The sequence below is a fragment of the Halichoeres trimaculatus genome, unplaced genomic scaffold, assembly GCF_033239565.1.
Source record: "Halichoeres trimaculatus isolate MK-OKI-2021-1 unplaced genomic scaffold, fHalTri1.1 fHalTri1_scaffold_3, whole genome shotgun sequence".
Lineage (NCBI taxonomy): Eukaryota > Metazoa > Chordata > Actinopteri > Labriformes > Labridae > Halichoeres > Halichoeres trimaculatus.
The window spans coordinates 7,296,218-7,316,351 of record NW_027437181.1 but is presented as its reverse complement, the minus strand read 5'-3'; the positions used below and the strand labels follow the sequence as shown (position 1 = coordinate 7,316,351).

The 20,134-nt window shown below is 39.5% G+C and overlaps 1 protein-coding gene across 4 annotated transcripts in view; it reads right to left on the bottom strand.

Moving 5' to 3' along the window:
- kifc3 (kinesin family member C3) overlaps positions 1–20,134 on the bottom strand; it is a 63,036-nt gene that overhangs the window by 20,333 nt on the left and 22,569 nt on the right. Inside the window, exons 1-3 of one of the 4 annotated variants that reach the window (XM_074666166.1) lie at positions 15,832–16,038; positions 8,232–8,352; positions 1,656–1,801 (exon numbers count right to left, since the gene is read on the bottom strand). In XM_074666166.1, the coding sequence (XP_074522267.1) occupies positions 1,656–1,801; positions 8,232–8,313 (228 nt within the window). In that variant the 5' untranslated portion in view covers positions 8,314–8,352; positions 15,832–16,038. Of the gene's footprint in view, positions 1–1,655; positions 1,802–8,231; positions 8,353–15,402; positions 15,423–15,831; positions 16,039–20,134 lie in introns of those variants that run through there. The other 3 variants (XM_074666167.1, XM_074666165.1, XM_074666164.1) reach the window with 3 other exon arrangements.

The window sequence follows — 20,134 nt, the reverse complement described above, 5'->3', positions numbered from 1 at the left end:
AGACCTCTGCAGAAAAACTGCTGCATGTCCGTGTTTTAGCCTTAAGCTCATGCTCTATCTCTCTCCTGTTTATCTTTCTTCTGCTCTTCTGTCCTTTTTCTTTCTGACAGTTAGGCTCCAGTGTCCACCATCACTACAAAATTAATCACAGGAATCGTTCTCAGCAGAAAAAAAACAGAATTATCTTCTCACTACTGAACTTCAGCAGCCGGCGTGGTGTTGTCATAGAGACTTTGATGTACCATGAATCAACCTGGTCCTGTCCAACCTGATCAGTAAAATGAGGAATAACCTATATTGGTGCTGATAATCTCATTTTAGGTTGTGGATTTCGATCAGGCTCTAGAAGTGAGGCTTCTATTCTTTACAGTAGTTTAAAAAAACAACATCTGTTGGATTAATTATTACAAAACAACAGCAAATAGCAGCGTAAAGTTAGTCAAAGAAAATAAAACTCAGTTATCATTGTTTTTTTTTCCATGAAGCTTAGTCAGGATGTAATTTTGCTAAAATAAAGCCCCTGTAAGAAATGTTCTGTTTGTGTTGACTTTGGCGCCCCCTGTTGATAAAGTCAGACCTCTTTTAATGTCAATGCCACTGTCTGTAGATATCTGGGATTTGCTGTGCTGGAAGCATTAAAAAGTATTAATGGTATAAGTTTCTGACACCCTGCCCTTCACTGTGGATACAGTTAGAAAAAGTACTATTTAGATGTTGTCACCCTCTTTGTTTAAAGAGGGGCTAAGCTGCTTTCCCGCATTGTAATCATTGTAATCATGGACATAATGTACAATGCTGGCTCTCAAGCAGGCCTCAAAAACCGAGGTCTGCCCATAGCCCTGCCCCTAACATTCCTCCAGAGAGCTGGCCAATCAGAGGGAAGGGGGTTTGTGGAGCAGGAGTCTTAAAGAGACAGTACCTAAAATGAAGAGCTTCAGACAGAGGCTGAAACTAGGGTTTTTCTATAACACCAGAGAGAAAATTAGGGATATTTTTTAAGCTGAGGGACACAATAAAAACTTAAAAAAAGCACAATACCCCTTTTCTAATGTTGTATTTGCTTTTATAGACCATCATGAAAAATATAGCTGTCTTATGTCTGATGAATCTTCAGAAATCAGGGAAGCACAAGCTGAGCTGAAGATAACGGTAGGCCCAGACTGTGCAACAATGATCACGTTTTATCGCATCTGTTGCTTTTTGTAATATTGTAAGAAAAAAAAGAGTCAGTTTTCTAGCTTTAAAGTTTCATTTTGGAGCATTTTCACTTCTTTTCATTTCCTTTATTTGGTCGAACAGCTGAGAAGAAACAGGAAATGTGAGGCGAGGTCAGAAGTCGAACAAACAACCACCTAAACTCCTAAACCTCAGAAATATTCTAGTGGGTTTAATATGAGCTCACTGAAGCACAAATGTCCACTGTTAAATGCTCAAGTGTGTGTGTGTGTGTGTTTGTGTTTCTGGGTGTGTGCATCATGCAGAGTGACAAAAGCATCAGAGAGGATCACTGATGAAGTCACAGATTTGATGAGCAGGTCGTCTTTTTGAGGTGCAGACAGAGACAGAGTTTGTGCTAATGTCAGCAGTGAGTCAGCGCTGTCACACACACACTGTCACACACTCTCTCACACACACAGCATTAGTCAGTGTGTTACCTGTATGAGCAGCTGCTGGCTGGGTGTGTTTGATTCGTTCAGCTCTGTGCTCAGAGAGGAGCGCTGTGAGAAGGCGGCGGTGGTGGGCAGAGACAGAAAGGAGCTGTCGTCTTCACCATCACTCATCAGGAAGTCCACTGAGCTCGCTGTGGACACACAAAGACGGCGTTTTAGAGTGTGTGATTAACAGCTTCAGTGTGTTCATGCAGCTGACAGACGACAGTTAACCTCCACATCTTCTCTCACCAGGACAAAGTAGTGTTTTCAGTTTTAGCATTAGCTGCTTTCACTGAGAGTGTCCTAACATGCTAACATACTAAACATAGATGATAACCACAGGCTTAATCAGTATGTTAGCTCTGCTAATGTTAGCACACTGGCACACCAAAATTAGATTCTGAGCATGGGCTTTTTCTGCTGATATTATCATGTTAGCATGCTGGAACTCTAAGATGGTAAGCACATGTTGCAGCATTTCTAATGTTAGCATGTTAACACACTAAACTTTGATTATAAACACAGGTCATGTGTGCCTGTAGGCATTCCTTTAGCATAACTTTTAGCATATTAAACCACTAGACTTAGGTGTCAGGCTAGACCAGGGTGTTAACATTCCTATTAGGAAAAAATTAGCATGCAGCAACATTTAGCAACATTAAACAGACAAATGATGAAAACATGTTTTAACAGTCAGTAAGTATTAGCATTTTTGCCATATTAGCATGCTAATACACCAAAATTGGACTACAATCATGGGCTGTATCCACAAAACATTATCATGTCAGCATGTTAAAACACTAAAATTGGATGTCAAACGCAGGCCATTTGAGCCTGTTAGCATTCCTATGGCATATACTTTAGCATATTAAAACACTAGACTTAGGTGTCACGCTTAACCAGTGCGTTAGCATTCGTATTAGGAGAAATTTAGCATTCCATGGAGCAACATTAAACTGACAGATGATAATAAACATGTTTTAAAAGCAAGTTAGCATCACCATTTTGGGCATATTAGCATGCAAACACAGCATAATTCTACTATGACCATGGGCTATATCCCCAACATATCAGCACGATAATACACTAAACTTAGACGATAAACACAGGCCATGTGAGCCTGTTAGCATTCCTATGGCATAAATTTTAGCATATTAAAACACTAGACTTGGGTGTCAGGCTAAACCAGTGCGTTAGCACTGGGAGAAATTTAGCATTCTGTGTAGCAACATTAAACTGACAGATGTTAATAAATATATTTTAAAGACAAGTTGGCATCACCATTTTGGGCATGTTAGCATGCTAATACACCAAATTTTGACTATGATCATGGACTAAATCCACAAATAATCTTCATGTCGGCATGTTAACACACTGATCTTAAATAATAAACAAAGGCCCTGTGAGGCTGTTAGCATTACTATGGCATAAATTTTAGCGTATTAAAACACTAGACTTGGCTGTCAGGCTTGATCAGTGTTTTAGCAGATGATGATAAACACGTTTTAAAAGCAAGTAGGCATCACCAGCTTGAGCATATTAGCATGCTAATACACCAAAATTTGACTATGTATATCATTATGCCAGCATGTTAAAATACTAAACTTAGATTATAAACACAGGCTAAATATTAGCATGATAACGCACTGAATGTAGTAAAAATTCTACCTGCCAGAAATACTTTTGTTTGCATAACATAGTCTTTTTTTTGATTAATTACTTGAGCATGTAAGCTTTTTTTTTCATGAGCACAATAGCATACTAACACAAAGGGAAGAATTACACTTGCTATATTCCATCATGTCAGAATTTTAGCATGTTAAAACACAAAACTTAAGATGTTGAACACTGGCTTTATTTTGCATGTGTTAGCATGTTAGCTTTTGCGCCACGATCACGATAGCATGCATACACTCTAAACTTAGATTTAAAACCATAGTAAAAAAATAAAGCTAATATGGCTATGTTAGCATGCTAACATGGGTTTTATCTGTGAAATATTAGCATGTTAGCATTTGTGTTGTGGAATAAAAAAGTATATTCACACCACTCAGGGTCTTTAGTTGCAGAGATGTTAAACTTCTGCAGATTAAATGTTGAAATCTTCTTGTGCAACAAACTAAACTCCACATACCTTAAAAACTTTAAGTCTCTTAGGGAGCAAAGTGTTTTCCAAATAAACAGAATCCATGTAAGCAGATTAGAGGTTGTGACAATTCAAGTTTTGGCAGAAAAAGAAATATTTTGAATTCTTTTCCGGCTCAGAGTTCAGGGCTCCGCCTGCTGCTGAGCAAACCTGCTCCTCCTCCTCCTCCTCTATACCATAGAAACCAGTCTGACCAGATAACAGGTGATAACAGGCTGATACATTAACCTGCTCACATGGAAGTGTGTGTGTAGGTGTGTGTGGTCACAAGTTTTCTATAAGGCCTCAAATCTTATCAACCTGGAACAATCTGCACTCTGTGAGTGAGTTAAGTCTGTGTAATGCTCAGATTTTTCACACACACACTTTGAACAGTGTGCTGGACTGAACTGACACACTGACAGGCTAGAAAACAGGATTAAACACACACGAACACACACTCGTACTGTGTCAGGAGAAAACGCTGTGTTTGCTTTCTCATGACGGCCGTTCATGTTGACACAAAGGCTTCTTGCACAGAGGGCTGAAATGTTCGAGAATGAATTGTTGGAGGTCAAACTCTCAGTCAGAAACTTTCTTCCTGACGCAGCGCTCTGTTCGGTCTGATTAGGATTTGTGTTGCAGCCCGAGGTGGCGAGCGTTCAACACTCTGAAGCTCTGGGATTTATTTAGAAACACAAACAAATAACTAAACTACTCAACAAATAACAGCTGAAGGCTGAATTACAGAAACAACAAAGATTGCTGCCTGAGAAACAACATCCTGACTTTAACACCTGAAGACTTAGGTTTTAACTGATCTTAAAACTGAGGAAGATCGCACATATGACCGTTTAGACTGATTTTAACCATAACAATCCTCATGAAAACACATTAAACAATTCCAAAAGACCGCCAAACCTCACATTTAACATCTGATTCAACAGACTTGAGGTCTCACAGAATCTCTTGTGATCAAATGTGACTTGAATCAACATCAGAGTGGACAAACATGTTAGTTTTGAGCCCTTTTTCTAAATTTTAATTTTCACATTTGCTCTGAAATTCTGGGCAACAGTCGTTTGCAGTTTATACAGTGTTCTCCCAAGATGATGAGAAACAGAAACAGAATTAAACAACCTTGATTGACTGATTTGGTCTTTAAATCCCCAGAAAACTATGTTTTTATCACAGGGGAAAAAAAAGTTAAATGCTCTCAAGATAATGAGATGAATTATGTCACTAATTCAGAGAAAAAAGATTTGTCTTCTCAATATAATGAGAAATATTTAATCCTGGCCTTTAAGGGCTTCCGTATACCTTCACTCAAGGGATGCCTGAAAAATTTTATCAAACATATACAGTGTTATGTTTTGGTTTATTTTGTCCTTTACTGTAAAAAGAAGAAGATATTCTTTCATCAGCACCTTGCTCAAGGACACTTCGGCAGTTATTTGGGAGGCAGCAGCTCAGTCCATTGGGACTTGGCTTGGCAGGATCACTTTTTCAATTTGTGGCATGGATTGGAAATTTGGCTGATAGCCGGGGAGTTGTCAGAATAATTTCCTGAGAACTATCGATGTGCCCTTGAGCAATGTGCTGAACATGCTGCCTCTCTTTGCATCCTCCATCAGTGCATGTTTCCGTGCAAAATGCTGCAAGTGCATGTGTTTGTGTGTGTGTGTGTGTGTGTGTGTGTGTGTGTGTGTGTGTGTGTGTGTGTGTGTGTGTGTGTGTGTGTGTGTGTGTGTGTGTGTGTGTGTGTGTAGCATGATTCAGAGTAACAGAAATTAAGTATATGAATTCATTTATTTTATCTATCAGCCCAACTACCAATCTAAATTCATGCCGGGACTTCAACCAGCAACTCTGCCAGGCTAAGTCCCAATAGACTGAGCTACTGCCACCCCTACCCCTAAGAATCTGCTTGAGGCTGGCTGTAGATAGACCATAACCACGTACACACCAAGCCAAAATTTACAGCATTAAAAAGCAAACTTACAGCCTGGTTGAAAAAAAAAACGTCTTGGGACTCAAACGCTAGTTTCACTATAGGCACACAGTGTACGGTGGGCGATTTTTTTTTCTGACTTTGTGGTTTAGAAGATATTGGGATCACAAGTTTGTCCAATACAAAGGAACAGCTCAGCTTACATGAGTAACAGGCGCACTTTAGCTGTAAGAAAGGGAGCTCAAAACCCACGTCATATCCAACATGGCCCTCGCCAACAATCGGTTTTATTACTCTGCATCAGGAACAGACGGGTGATGTAGTTAGGGATGGGTACCTTACACATTTGAAACAATAGGGCACCAATACGGTAACCTGGCAATCGGTACTCAATGGTACCAATTTTCTGTACTTTTTTGTGTTTATGTGGTAAAAAATATCAATTTGTTCAATAATAAAATGTTTTCTTTCAGTTCAACATATTTACTATTCAATATGTAACCTTAAAATGTTGTGCTCATGTCCAGTATGGGAAATCCCCACTCTTCCACTCCCTCATAGTCACTGGGATGCATGTAAGTACCAAAACATGGTAGCTTTTGATTTTATGTGAATCGGTACCCAGTACTTTTGACAGGTTAGTCGTAACCTATAAAAGTACCTAATTTGGTATCCATCCCTACATAGCAGGGACTATTAGGGGTGGAAGAAAAAAAATGTGTTTCACATAATAATCACATTTTTTGTTCTTTTCTTTTGTAATTTAATAACTTCATTTTAGTCTTTTTTGATGAGCTGGGTGGAAAAAAGTTGACACTTTTCTTCACCAGTGGAAGAATTTTTTTTTCTCTGACTATCTGATAATGTGATGTCAGATTCCCTGAATGGATCCAAAAATCTGGCTCACACGTGATGTGCAATTTTTTTGAAAATAGAGCTCTTGGTATAGTCTGTAGACATCATCATCATTCAACTTTTTAACATGGTCTGGTGTTAAAAAAAAACCCAAATAAAAATCGCAAAAATTGTAAAAGAATCGAATAGAAAGAAAAGCATGTTGTCCCAGCCATACACGTTCACAAATGTTTAGAGTCTATGGTCTGAAGTAATTATGGTTGTAGTTGTAAATTTGTACTGGCCTAAGTAAGAACGGGAGAATGATTAGCTTTAGACCATGCAAACGTTTGCCATGACTCAGGTATGATTACCTGCTGGTCCATGTCACCTGCAGCAGTAGCTTAGAACCACAGCACAGGAACAGAAACATACATTTCCCCTGTACTGTTCACATCTGAAGTTTTACCTCTTCTTCAGAAATTTCAAAGGCTGTGCAAAAAGTGTTTATTTTCCTTTCATATGGTCTTAAAAAGTTTTACTCTTGTTTTGCAAAAAATGCTGTAGGAGCCCTGTAAACATGTTTGTAAAAAACACAGATAAGTCTGGTAAAATCTAATTTTTAGCTGTCTCCAATTAAAACTAATGAATGAGGAAATGTTTCAGGAATCCTCCTGAGCTGTAAGAAAACAATATTATGTAACTCCATGAACATGTTAGAGCTTTGTATCATCAGAGGCTGAAAGAAAAGAAGGCTGTTTGAGACCTTTTATTTCCAAAAGCTGATTTGTTCCAAAAATGGATTAACAGATCAAAGTTGTAAAATAGAATTAAGGATCTAAGATAGATTGAAATCAACAAAGATCTTTATTATCTCTGCAGAAGTCAGTCAGTTCTCATGGTGAATAAAGCACGTAGTTTAGCTAAAACCCTGGATAATGAATCTCATATGCATGAAGCAGCTCTGCACATTGATCTCAAAGGTTCCTGAACTACTCAACTTTAAATCCTCTTTGGTTTAACAGTGGGAATAAAATTCCTGGTTGATGTTTTCATTCTTGAAAAAACAGCTGGTAGCTTTATGGGAAATTAAACTTAAAATTTGTAGTCAATGGCAGTCTCAAAATGAAAAGTTTAAGTTTTACCTCAAAAGAGCCAGAGACAAGAGATTGAACTGACACTGTAACAACTTCTGAGATGGTTTACTTTATAAGTGTTGTTTTTCTCTATAACTCAATCATTTAAACACCCGAATAATCTAAAACTGTAGCTGAAAAGTTGTGTTAACGTAGAACGCTGGATAAAAAGTTGGACAAACTCTGTAAAATGAAAAACTCTCTCCCTCTCTGTGACAAAAGCGCCTGTGTTGTAAACCTGATCTGTCGTCTCTCCGGGGACCCAGACTGTAAACCGATCAGCTGAGAAACAAACTCAAAAACACACAGATCGATAAATCAATAGAGAGTTTCTACTCACCTGTTGGTCCCCCTCAAACACACACTCCTCTGCTTCCTCCATTCATCTTTAACAGGTATGACTCAACTCTCTGTATACACACACACACACCTACAAACGCACACATACACACACACTCTGCTGTCATGCCAAAAATGCAGCCACGCTGGTGTTTCCTCCCCCTCTCCCTCCTCCCCCTCCTCTCCCAACTCACCGTCCAATGAGATGTCTTTCTTCCAGAGCTCCTGCAGGCAGGGGGCGTGGCCGAGGTCCCAGGTCTTTCTTGTGCTGAACATGACCGCCGGGCTGAGCAGAGCGCTGGACCGCTGGACCGGCTGGAAACACAGGGACAAACAGAGTCAGGCTGACGTTTGTTGACACTGGGATGATGGTGTTGTAAACAGGAGGAGACTCACAGACACTTACTGTCACACAGAGTGGTCAGAAACACACACACAGGATTAATTAATGCTCCTCTGGGGCTGTGTAAAAAGATGATAGCTCCTCATAAGAGAGGCTAATACATTTGGGGCTCCCCCTGCTGGTTGGCTGTGGTATCAGTCACAAAGCCAGCCTCTTTGTTTATAAACAGTTCTTTGGTAAAACTAATCCAAGTCAAATGAATTTTTATAAACCATATTTCTAGCATTAAAGTTAGATTTCATCAAATTAAATTACACCCTGGAGTTGCTTTTTGAGAATCTCCAAATTCTTTATTATTTTATGATAAAAAACAAACAGTTTTTCTCTGAGATAATAAAGGTAAGAAAGGTAGGGACAGTCTTGGAAATGGTGACGTGCAACCCAGCTTCCATCCCTCTAATGGTCTGGGACAAAGATAACCCTAGATGTGAGGAGGTGTCAGAGTTAAGCCTTTTAAAGTCTTTGTGATGTCTTCCAGTGGCCAGAGCCAGGCCTCCATTCAGGACCCTGCACCCTGAACACACACCTTTAACAAATAAACTAAAACAGAGCCAGTAGTCTCACTACAAAGACTCAGGGAAGAGCAAATAGTGAGGAAATAGTGCTTCATCCTCTCTGAATAAAGGTGTAAAAAGCCCAAAATATAACTTGTTAAAAATGCTGCAGAATCTGGTCTACAGTTGGGTATAAACTCAGCAGAGTCTTGTGATGTTTGGGTGTGGAAACAACTTCAAATGTCAACCATGATGAAGCATGATTTTCATTTTCATTGTGCAGCCTGACTGCACATAACGAAGCTCAACTTGGAAATGAATCTCAAGCACGAAAGGTTAAATGATATCATGGCTTTCTGCTGAGGATGGTGAACTGTGACCAAATGTTGCAGACTCTGAAACATGTGAGCAGTGTCTGAGGGTTCACCATCAATGATGTGATGGTGCTGCTTGTTTTCAGGTAGCATGTGACATCATAGCCATGTAATTATTCTCTCCTTTTCAGACTTGAACGCACCTCATGAACACTTTCACACAGCAGGTCTGTTGTCCGCTAAGTCTGTGAGGGCTTTAGTGCTCTGGATATAGGGTGAGGCCTTATTATCGTCTTAGCATCAGCTGGTTATAGCTTTCACTGAGACTGTGCTAACATGCTAACATACTAAACTAAGATGAGAATCACAGGCATTATCAGCAAATTAGCACTTCTATTGTTAGCAAATTAGCATACCAAAATGAGATAATGAGCAATGGCTATTCTTGCAGACTATCATCATGTTAGCATGTTAAAACACTAAGATGATAAGCAAATGTTATGTCAGCTGTTAGCATTCCTGATGTGAACATGTTAACACAGGCCATGTGAGCCTGTTAGCATTCCTAAAACATAAATTTTAGCATGTTAAAACACTGGACTTATGTATCAAAGAAATGCTAGAACAGTGTGCTAGCAGCACACTCAAACCTCAAACTGACAAATGATAAACACTCGTTTAAACAGAAAGCTAGCATCATTCCATGTTTAGCACATTAGCTTGCTTTTACACTAAAGTTTGATTATCATCACTATATTTCATCATATCAGCATATTAAAACACTAACAATGCCAAACACAGGCTAGTTCAGCTGTTAGCATTCCAAATGTGGGCACATTAGCATGCTAACATACTTAATATAGTATAAATTATATTGGCCAAATGTCACTATATTAGCATATTTACATATTAAAATTAAGGTGTTAAACATTAACTTTACCTTATATATTTAGCTTATTAGCATTTCTGTTGTAATCATGATAGCATATTAACCTGAATGAAGGAGTTACACCTGCTTTATCAGTTTGTTATCATTTTTGCTTTATTTTTTACATGTATTAGCATGTTAGCATGATGTTGAAGTGTTAAGTACAGGCTATATTAGCTGCTAGCATTCCTACTGTGAGCATATTGGCATGCTTACGTACTAAATCTAATAAGAATTCAACCTGCCAAAAATTACTTTATTAGCATATTTACACTCTTAAAGTAGGATGTTAAACACTGTCTATCCTTTATATATTTTAGCATGTTAGCATTTCTGTTGTAATCACAATAGCATACTCACAAAAATGACAGAACTACACCTGCCATATATCAGTATGTTAACATTTCAGCATGTTAAAACACTGAACTTAAGTTGTTAAAACAGTGGCTTAATTTTACACGTATTAGCATGTTTAGCATGGTGTTAAGGTGTTAAACACCAGCTATCACAGCTGCTAGCATTCCCTTGTAAGCAAGCTAGCATACTAAAACAATTTAGGTAGTCAGCATTGTCAAGACCATGCCACATGATCTTGTTGTTAGCATGTCAGCACTGACATTTTCATGCTGTTAGCATGTAGGCTAGCTTTGAGCCAACACTGTGACCATGCTGTGGCTAGCATTGCTGGTAAACTATCCTGGGAAGCAGAAACACCATGATATTCTGACATTAGTCCCAGGACAATAAAGTATTTAGTCATTAGCATTCAGGTATAAATATTTAAATGGCTTAACCAGACCTGAAATCACATTTAGTTGGCTAAACCAGTCCCCTGATTTGGTCTCACAGCCTCTTGTGGGACTCCATCAATCAGAAAACACCATCTAACCTGGGCCTGACCCTCTGCTCTTACCCATCCATGTCCACCACGAGCCGTCAGCTCAGACGGACTCACGACCCGCTCTCTGTCCAGTAAGCTCCAGTTGATCAGTGCCCCCACCCAGCCGAACATGCTGCCACTCCACGATCCCTCACTGACCCCTGAACTGGTCCCATTCAGCCCATTCACACAGAACCATCAGCGTGTCCCTGAGGGTACAGTCCCACCTGGAGTCTGCTAACCTTCCTACCAGCTCCATTCTGGATTACACATGTCTGATCTGAGACCAGCTGATGGGAAACGTTCCTGGTAGAGGATGAACTCACAGAGAGTAATCTGTTAATCCTCGCAGAGAGCAGATGGTTTATTTAACCCCCCGACAGACCACAGGTTCAGACTCGGAGGTTAATAAGTGATTGAAACTCTCACTCCCCTAATACTACACAGCCATTTAATTCAGTACACCTGTACAACCGGCAGGTACCACTCACTGACAGACTCTTCAGACAACTGTCAGATCAGAGGTTTTAAGTACGCAAAAAGTATTTCTACTTCGGTTTCAATTTGCATGATTGAACAGTCTTTTCTTGCATTAATTAACACCTTAAAGCTCTACAACCTGGATGTAAACAGTCACAGATATCATGTTGCAGTGTTATGTAAATACAGACGGAGTTAGCTCTGCTAGTGCTACCCGTGTGTCTTTTTTACAGGCAGACTCTGGAAAGTTGGTTTTAATGTGGCAAGAATCAAGTCTACCAAATAATTTGGTTCATTTTAAGTAAGTTCAACCATTAATGTCCGTAAAAATGTACGTCACTAATATGTCCTGGAAACTGTCCGTAGAGGTTTATAATCTAGATTTTGTTCTGGTTCTCCAGTCACTTTCTATACTCAAGGGCCAAGCAAACCAGAATGGCGTTTGGATATATCTTCTATTTCAACATCTGATGTTTACTCAACTCAAGCTACAGATTTGGCACACAAATGAGGAACTAGTACATATATAAAACGCTCTTAGGGGAGGGAAATGATCTGGGTTTCATTTGTAGTTTAAATTATATCAGCCAATACTTTAGTGAGCTGCTTGCTAACACAGTTATCTGACAATTTAGCTTGAGTTTAACTCTGTAACCATACATCTTCACCCTAGTGCAGCAAAAAGTCTACTCCCTAATGTATCAAAATTCATTCTTTCATCCTAAGATGAAAAACAGTATAACCACAGAATGAAGAGTCTGAAAGTCCTTCATACCAAACTGCCTGTTACCAAAAAACTCAAAAACCTCAAAAAAAATGGAGTACCTCCATAAACTTCATTTTAGCCCTCTGCTTTAAGCTAATAAACGCTATCTTAGAGCTAGAACTGTAAACAGCTGAGAATTCACAACAAATTATTTCAACCTCATCAGCATTCCTTTGATATTTAAACCCTCAGAGTAAGAGGGCAACACACACACGATGCATTGTGAAAGTGGATTAAAGCTTAAAGGACGGAGCAAGATGCTTGAATGACACACACACACACACACACACACACACACACACACACACACACACACACACACACACACACACACACACACACACACACACACACACACACACACACTCTCTCTCTCTCTCATACTGTATAGTGTTATTAATGTTGACGGCTGCTGACACGTCTTTGCTGCGGACTGCAGAGCTCAGGTTCACCTTTCAAACAGCCTGTAATCACACACACACACACACTGTAATACACAGTCTGACCTCACTATGATCAGTGCAGAAGACACACACCATTATCGTCTCGTGTTTTCAGACAGGAGTAGTTACACGCCGCAACCCGGTCAGACACCTCCACAGTCTGTCTGCAAACACCTCGAAGTTGACTCTAGATCAGCAATGTTAAAGCTTTAAGAAAGAGCTTCCTGTGTAAACTGCTTAAATGATGTCAACTAACAGACCAATCAAAGGGCTTGTGGTCTGAGCCTCCATGACATTGTTGAATTTTGGAGGAAGTGCTCGTTAGGTTACGTGCTCAAGTTTCTGTTTGGTTAAATGGTTATGGCGTTTATTTGATGCAGAAGTATAAACCACGTTTAAAGAGGGGGTACTCTGCAAGAATACAGCACCAATGCTGGATGGTCAGACAGAGTGTGTGCGGATTCTCAATCCTCAATATATTCTTACGTTGTAGAAATTCCTAAAAACGATGAGGTCATTTTGGCTCCATACTCTACGGGCTTGCCAATCAGAGGGAAGGAGGGGCTTTAAAGAGACGGTAGACTGGGGCTGAAATAAGGGTTTTCTAAAACACCAGAAGGAGGAAAATAGAGAATTTGCTTTTTGAACTGTAAATCATGTAAAGATGCTTAAATCATGTAAAGATGCTACAGTTGAACTAGGCGTGGGTATCAAAACCAGTTCCTGTTAAGACTCTATGAGGAATGGTTCAATCCATCAATATATTAGACTTTATGCTTAACAACTCCCTTATTGATTCTATACATTATGGTGGAGCTGCCATACTTTTTGCCAGGTAGTCTGCCGCAGCTATCTTAGCTTAGCAGTTAGATATCAGTTTCCCAAGAAAACTCTGATTCAGGATTTTCTGCTTGAAGTTTTACTTGAGAATTGAACACGCACAGAAATGTACATTTCTATTTCCGTTTTGATTTCTATTCAATACATTCAACAGGTTATATATCTCCTAATGGACTAAAATCAATACAGGACAGTGGTTCCCTACCATTGTAAAGGGGGAGCTAACGGAGGCCGCCGCCGCCCAGGAAACCGAGTTAATTTTACTTTCCATGTCGCACCAGATCACAGCAGAAGTGATTCAGTTGCCCGTCTCTTAAACCAGATCTATAACTTTTTTTTTTATTTGACATAAATAGCCATATCCACATGACGTGATGTCATTTGTACATCGTTGTGTTCACATTTGTCCTTTCACGACAAAGTTCAGCCCCCAACGCATTCACACACACACCCTTCTGCTGACAATATCACCCACCCACCTACCTACCCAAATCTGTAAACCTAGAAGAAACACGGAAGAAGCTATAACCAGAGCTTGATGCTAACATACATGGGAAATGGCATTGATATGCTAGCAGTTAGCATACATTGGTATAAATTTGGTTCATAATTGCTCTTTGGAAACAATACTGAAAACTCTAAATGTCAGAATATTAAGCATGATAGAAGAAAAGATATGTGCAGGTGTAAGCAAAACTATGACAATCTCAATGTTCTTAACAACTCAAAGCGTTGCTATAACCACTCGGAGACACCAGATGGCCTTCTTCAGTTAATAACATATAACAAAACAGTACATCAATGTCACGTGACTTTCAATTTTTACTTATTTACATTTATTTACGTCCAGAGATATCGAGATCCACTGACCAATTTTATGTTTGTTTACTTGTAAACTCATTAAAATGTTGAAAGCCTGTAAAGCCTACTGACTACCTAACTGACAGGAGAATCGATAGAGAATCAGCTCGATAAGCAGAATCAATCACTACCCATCTTTAGGTGGAACCAGAGGGACAGAATAAAGTCTAAAACAGGCACAATACCTCCTCTTTAAGGCTCTGACTCAGATATCTAAAGGCAGATAGAGCTGAGGTGTTTTTTTAAGAACGTAATCAACCTAATTGTGCGTCTTTTAACTTTATCTTTTGGCGTCAACATCTGACCCTGCACATCTGCACCACACTCAAAGCCTGGGACCACGTATGTCTACCTTCACTCCTCTACTGTAGTCACACATTGCACATTATTCTCATATTTTCCTGGGATATTAGAGGGATAATATGTTCTTAAAAAGGATCTAAGACAAAGAAATAACAGGAAATCTGATGATCAAACACAACAGAGCAACAAATGTGCATCACATCCTGTGTTTATATACTAGAAAGACTCTAAGACACCCCCTCCTCCTCTTCCTCCTCCTCCTTCTCCTCCACAAAACTGGGTCAAATCATGTTTTCTTTCTCTCTCCATGTGCTCCGAGTCAAAGCCTGTCTGCACACACACACACACACACACACAGCTTTACTACAGCCGAACCATACAGCAGGTAGGCCTGTGCATCAGATCTTTGATGTATTTTAGGAATCATTCAGCTCTTGCTGCTGCTGCATCCTCTCTCACACACACACACGGATATAAAAACTGAAGTCATTGTATGCATCCAGCTCTTCGGTCACTCTGCAACCTTTTGTAGCTGAATTATCTATCTGTAGTTCTTCCTCAGACGTGTTACCTGGCACAGACCCTGCAGGCCTGCAGCTCTCTGTGCATAGACGACCTTTCCTCTCCCTCTGTCTGCTGATTCTTGGCCTCACCTGCAGATGGGTGTGAACACCGTCCCAGCATGAGGCTCAGACACTGATCAGACAGCAGGTTGATAAAACAAAGGTTGATTTCTGGATTAAAAAGCAAAAGACCTGCCTCCACAGAAACCAAAATGTGGCATACACTGAGGCAGAATCAGAACGCAGAGAGAGGAACAGACAAAAGGAGGATTATCAGGGTGGGCGATGGATCCAGAGAGGAATAATAAAAATAAAAGACAGCGTGCGGCTTAGAGCAGCTCTCCTCTGAACATACGGCAGATATTCGGGTCATGAGAGGAAACACGACACTCTGCATCAGGTTACAGCCAGACCTCCATCTCACTGGATCACCCTGCCTGCGCCTGCGTTCAACATGTCTGTCCCCTCCATCCTCCGACCACCATCCCTCCGTCTTTGTGTCCCCCGCGCTGTTCTTACCTCCCTCCCTGCGGCCTGGACGTCCACATCATCGTCGCATCCCGCTCCTCTCCTGCTGCTTCACCTCCATACACCGCGACACACACACGCACACACACACTCACGCAGCAGGATCAGTGTCACCGCCACCAGCCGACCCCCTCGGCACTCACACATACACACACACACCAACAGCTTCCTCTCTCTCTGTTCCCCTAGCAACAGCACAGCAGCATCACACCTCCTCTAGCTCCGCCTCCTCTTCCTCCCTCCCTCCCTCCATCACGTCGATGGATAAATATTTCAGCCTCAACTGAAGCGTGAGAGCTGCTCCTCCCCCCCGCTGAAATATTCAACAGCCAAGTGTGTGTGTGTGTGTGTGTGTGTGTGTGTGTGTGTGTGTGTGTGTGTGTGTGTGTGTGTGTGTGTGTGCAAAGATGAAAAACAAGAATTAAACTACAGCATCATAAACAAGTGTAAAATCTTTACAAAGAAAACCAAAACCATCAGCACGGACTCTGTTCTTGTATTTACTGAAGTGAGGTTCAGAAACACACCTGCAGTTGCAAAGAAAAACCAGAGGGCCCCAAACAACAGGAAACCAACTTTTCCTCATATCCTGCTGATATTTTTCTCATTTCATTTTTTTTTCTTCCGACTTTTTTCTTGTACCATTCTGACCTAAAACTCATAACACCCTGACTTATTTTTGTAAAGTTCTAACTTTTTTCTGTCCTGACATTCCAACAATTTTCCTCATATCCTGACTTTTCTAGGATCCGTCTGAATATTATCTTGTTTTATTTCAACTTCATTCTCTCGCAAAACTCTTACCTTTTTTCTGATACCATTTTTTTCTCATAACATTCCAAATTTTTATTGTTTTCTAACTTTTTAGGAATCATTATGTATTCTTGTACACTCCGACTTCTTTCTCTAGTAACATACTGACTTTTTAATCCCATACCAATCTGTTTCTCATACTCCAACTTTTCTTGAATCGTTCTGTATTCTTGTACATTCCCACTTTTTTCTCTCATAACATTCTGACTATTATGTCCCATTCAATTCTGACTTTTCTCCCTTGAACCATTCAGACTTTTTTCTTTCATAGCCTGACTTTTCTTGAATTATTCTATATTCTTATAACATTCTGACTTATTTCCCCACATATCTTTTCTACTTTTTTTCTTGTATCCTCATAACTTTATTTCTTATTTGACTATATGTATAAATACTGTCAATCTTTGTAGACAGTATCAGATTGCTTCGACACACGTTGTGCCTGAGGTGTAACACTCCCACATGGTGCCAACAGTTTTTTATACTTCTGCATCAGCTTTAGGGCCGGGACGATATGCAATTCTCACGATTTGATTATATTACGGTTTCTGGGGTACGAATTCCTTATAAATTGGGATTCTTCAATATTTACTATTTTTGCGATTTTTAGTTCATTTTGTAACACAAGATCATGTGAATAAGCTAAATGGTGATGATGGTGTCTTAAGACTATATCAGGAGCTATATTGATGCACATCACATGAGTCAGAGAGAAACATTTTACCCTCTGCTGGAGAAAAGTGGAATTTTTTTTCCAATCCAGTTTACAAACAAAGACTAAAATGAAGAATTTGAATTTGGAAATATCGAAATCTGGATTCTTTTTCAAAAAATCATTTTATTTTCAAACAAAAAATACTGATAATTAGAATTTTGATTTTTTTCCCCGCCCCTAATCAGCTTCATGTTTTAAATCCAACGCAGTCATGACAGGATGCAGTTCCTGGAGTGTCCACTAGAGGCTGTCTGCTGAAGCACCAGAAACCACACACACACCCATTCAAAAAGCTGATATTTACAGCAAACATAAATATGTTCACAGCCTTGTAAAAAATATGATTGTAGTCTGAGTAGATCTTTTCTTTATCAGCACACACTGAATGGGAGATATCCACCATAAGTTGAACCATAGACTAATGAAAAAAAAAAAAAAATTCAGATGGTTTTAAACCCAATGACAGTGGTCACCATATTGGAAATGCTGACGTTGCTTTTGGGCAGGCTAGGGAAAGGCATCAGATGGAGCAGAGGCTGGAATTAAGCCAGCTGTGTCTCTAATTATGACAAACTTGTAGTCTTAATGTTTTCAGGAACTAAGAAGTTTTAAAAAAACAATTTTTGCAGAATATCTGGTTAGGGTTGGAGTTGCGGTTGCTATCGCTGTTTTTCAGCAGGTTTCTTTACTTTCAGTATGTTCTAAATACATTGCTGAATTTGTTTTAACTTGCACTGTTTCTAGATTTCTGTATCTGACCCACTAGTGCCCTTGCTCTTGTCAGCCAGAGTAACCTGAGCCAGTGGGAATGATATCACAAGATCACTGATGTAACACAAGAACACAAGCACAGACAAGGACGTGTACTGAAGAGACCTGCAGCTTCTTTCAGCTCAGAAAGACCAAGACAGCAAAGATTAAATCCTAAACTTTACAACAATCCTCCACAAACCACCGAGCTGTGCCGCAGTGATTATGTCCACTCCTTATCTATATTGTTGAGGAAAAAGCTGCAAACTGACGCTGAAAGTGCTGATGCAACATCCCCATTTCTTCTAGCCTCAGCGATTAAAACGACCAAAACAAAGAAAGCTGTATGAGAGAGAAAATAAAGCAACAAGGAAGCAAACGTCCAATAAAGCTGCTGCATGTTTGAGTCCAAAACCTGATGAGTCAGGCTGGATCAAACATGTCGCAGTCATCCACATTAAACCGTCCTGCAGGAGGAGCGTCTCCTGTCAGCGCTTCAGAGCTCAGCGGTCAGATTAACGGGATCTGATGATGATGGTGATGAAGATGAATATGTGCTTATATAACTCCTGATCTGACTGACAGACATTTGACATGTAACGGGATTTACACCATCAATGTTTCACGTCAGGAGCTTCACAGGAACAAGAACATGTCATGCTGAGAGATTAGATCTCACCGGAACATTAACCAGGTGACATTAGGCCCCTGAACGCAGCGTCAGGTGGAGGTGAGATTCAGGGTCAGACGGAGAGGATGTTCAATATCTAGGGTCAGAGACAGGGTTTGTCCTTAAGTCTAGACTTGGACAGAGAAATGTTTAACCATAGAGACAATAAAGGACTATTACAACCTTTTAATTAAAGCTTTATACAGTTCATCATTGCCCTCTCTCCTGACTGCATGTGATGCAGTTACGTTATGATGTTTATGATGTTGTTTTGATTTTCAAAAGCGCTCTTTAATCATTTGCTGTGGGCACCGAGAGCAGCGTCTACTGTTCATATTTTTTAAAAGAAAACTCCAGACCTAACTTTTTAATCTGGCTTTTAGCTGATTGAATTTATTGTCATTTTATGTTATATTTTAACTTATTTTAACCCTTTTATTTTTTTTTATTCCTACATTTTAAATTCTGATTTTTTCAATTGGAATTTGATTCTTTGTTTAATACATTTCCTTTTATTATCCTATTTTAGCTGATTTTACTATGCACCTGATGTTACACTTCACTTCTCATTTTACCATATTACTTATCCAACTTTTATTTTATAATGTTATATTATTTTATTTATTGTTGTATAAACACATTTACTTATCTTACCCTTTAGTATTTGAGTATTTTTTTTTGTTTTATTTGATTTTTTTTAAATTAAGTCATTACTATTTTAGTTTTAGCTCCTGTGTTTCCTCATTTTAAAATCAAGATGGCGTTTAATGTCTTTGAATGTGTGTGTATATTGGATGTGGTCTCGGGGAGGGGGGATTGTGGGGGTCTTATGTTTTCATTTCATTCAATTATGCAATTTTCTGCTTTTTATTTCACTTCTTGTTATTTCATTTTATTTACTTATTTTTTTGTAAAGCACTTTGTATTTCAAAGTCCTGTTTGAAAAGTGCTATACAAATAAAGTTTATTGGATTGATTGATTGAAAACAGACACAGTAGTTTCTGTGATGTCACTCATCTGTTTCTGAAGCAGAGTTTTGAAGCCTATAGTAGACCCTGTCCCCGTTTTGGAAATGTTGGTTTAGCCTAAGTTTTGATGACCCAACACGGGGCTCTGGACCTCCTTGCTAACACTTATAGCTGTGTTGCTAAGTAAGTAAAACTCGTCACTTGAATCACTACATAAACAATGAGCTGTTTTCTAGTGGACACTCTAGGAACTGCAGTTTTTCATTCTTCTGTATCAGCTTCATATTTTTAGATCAGAGGTTGTAGCTTGGTATGGTCCATTTCTGAGCAGTTGTGAAAGTGGATGTTTCTGAATGTGCACCTTAACCCTAACGAAG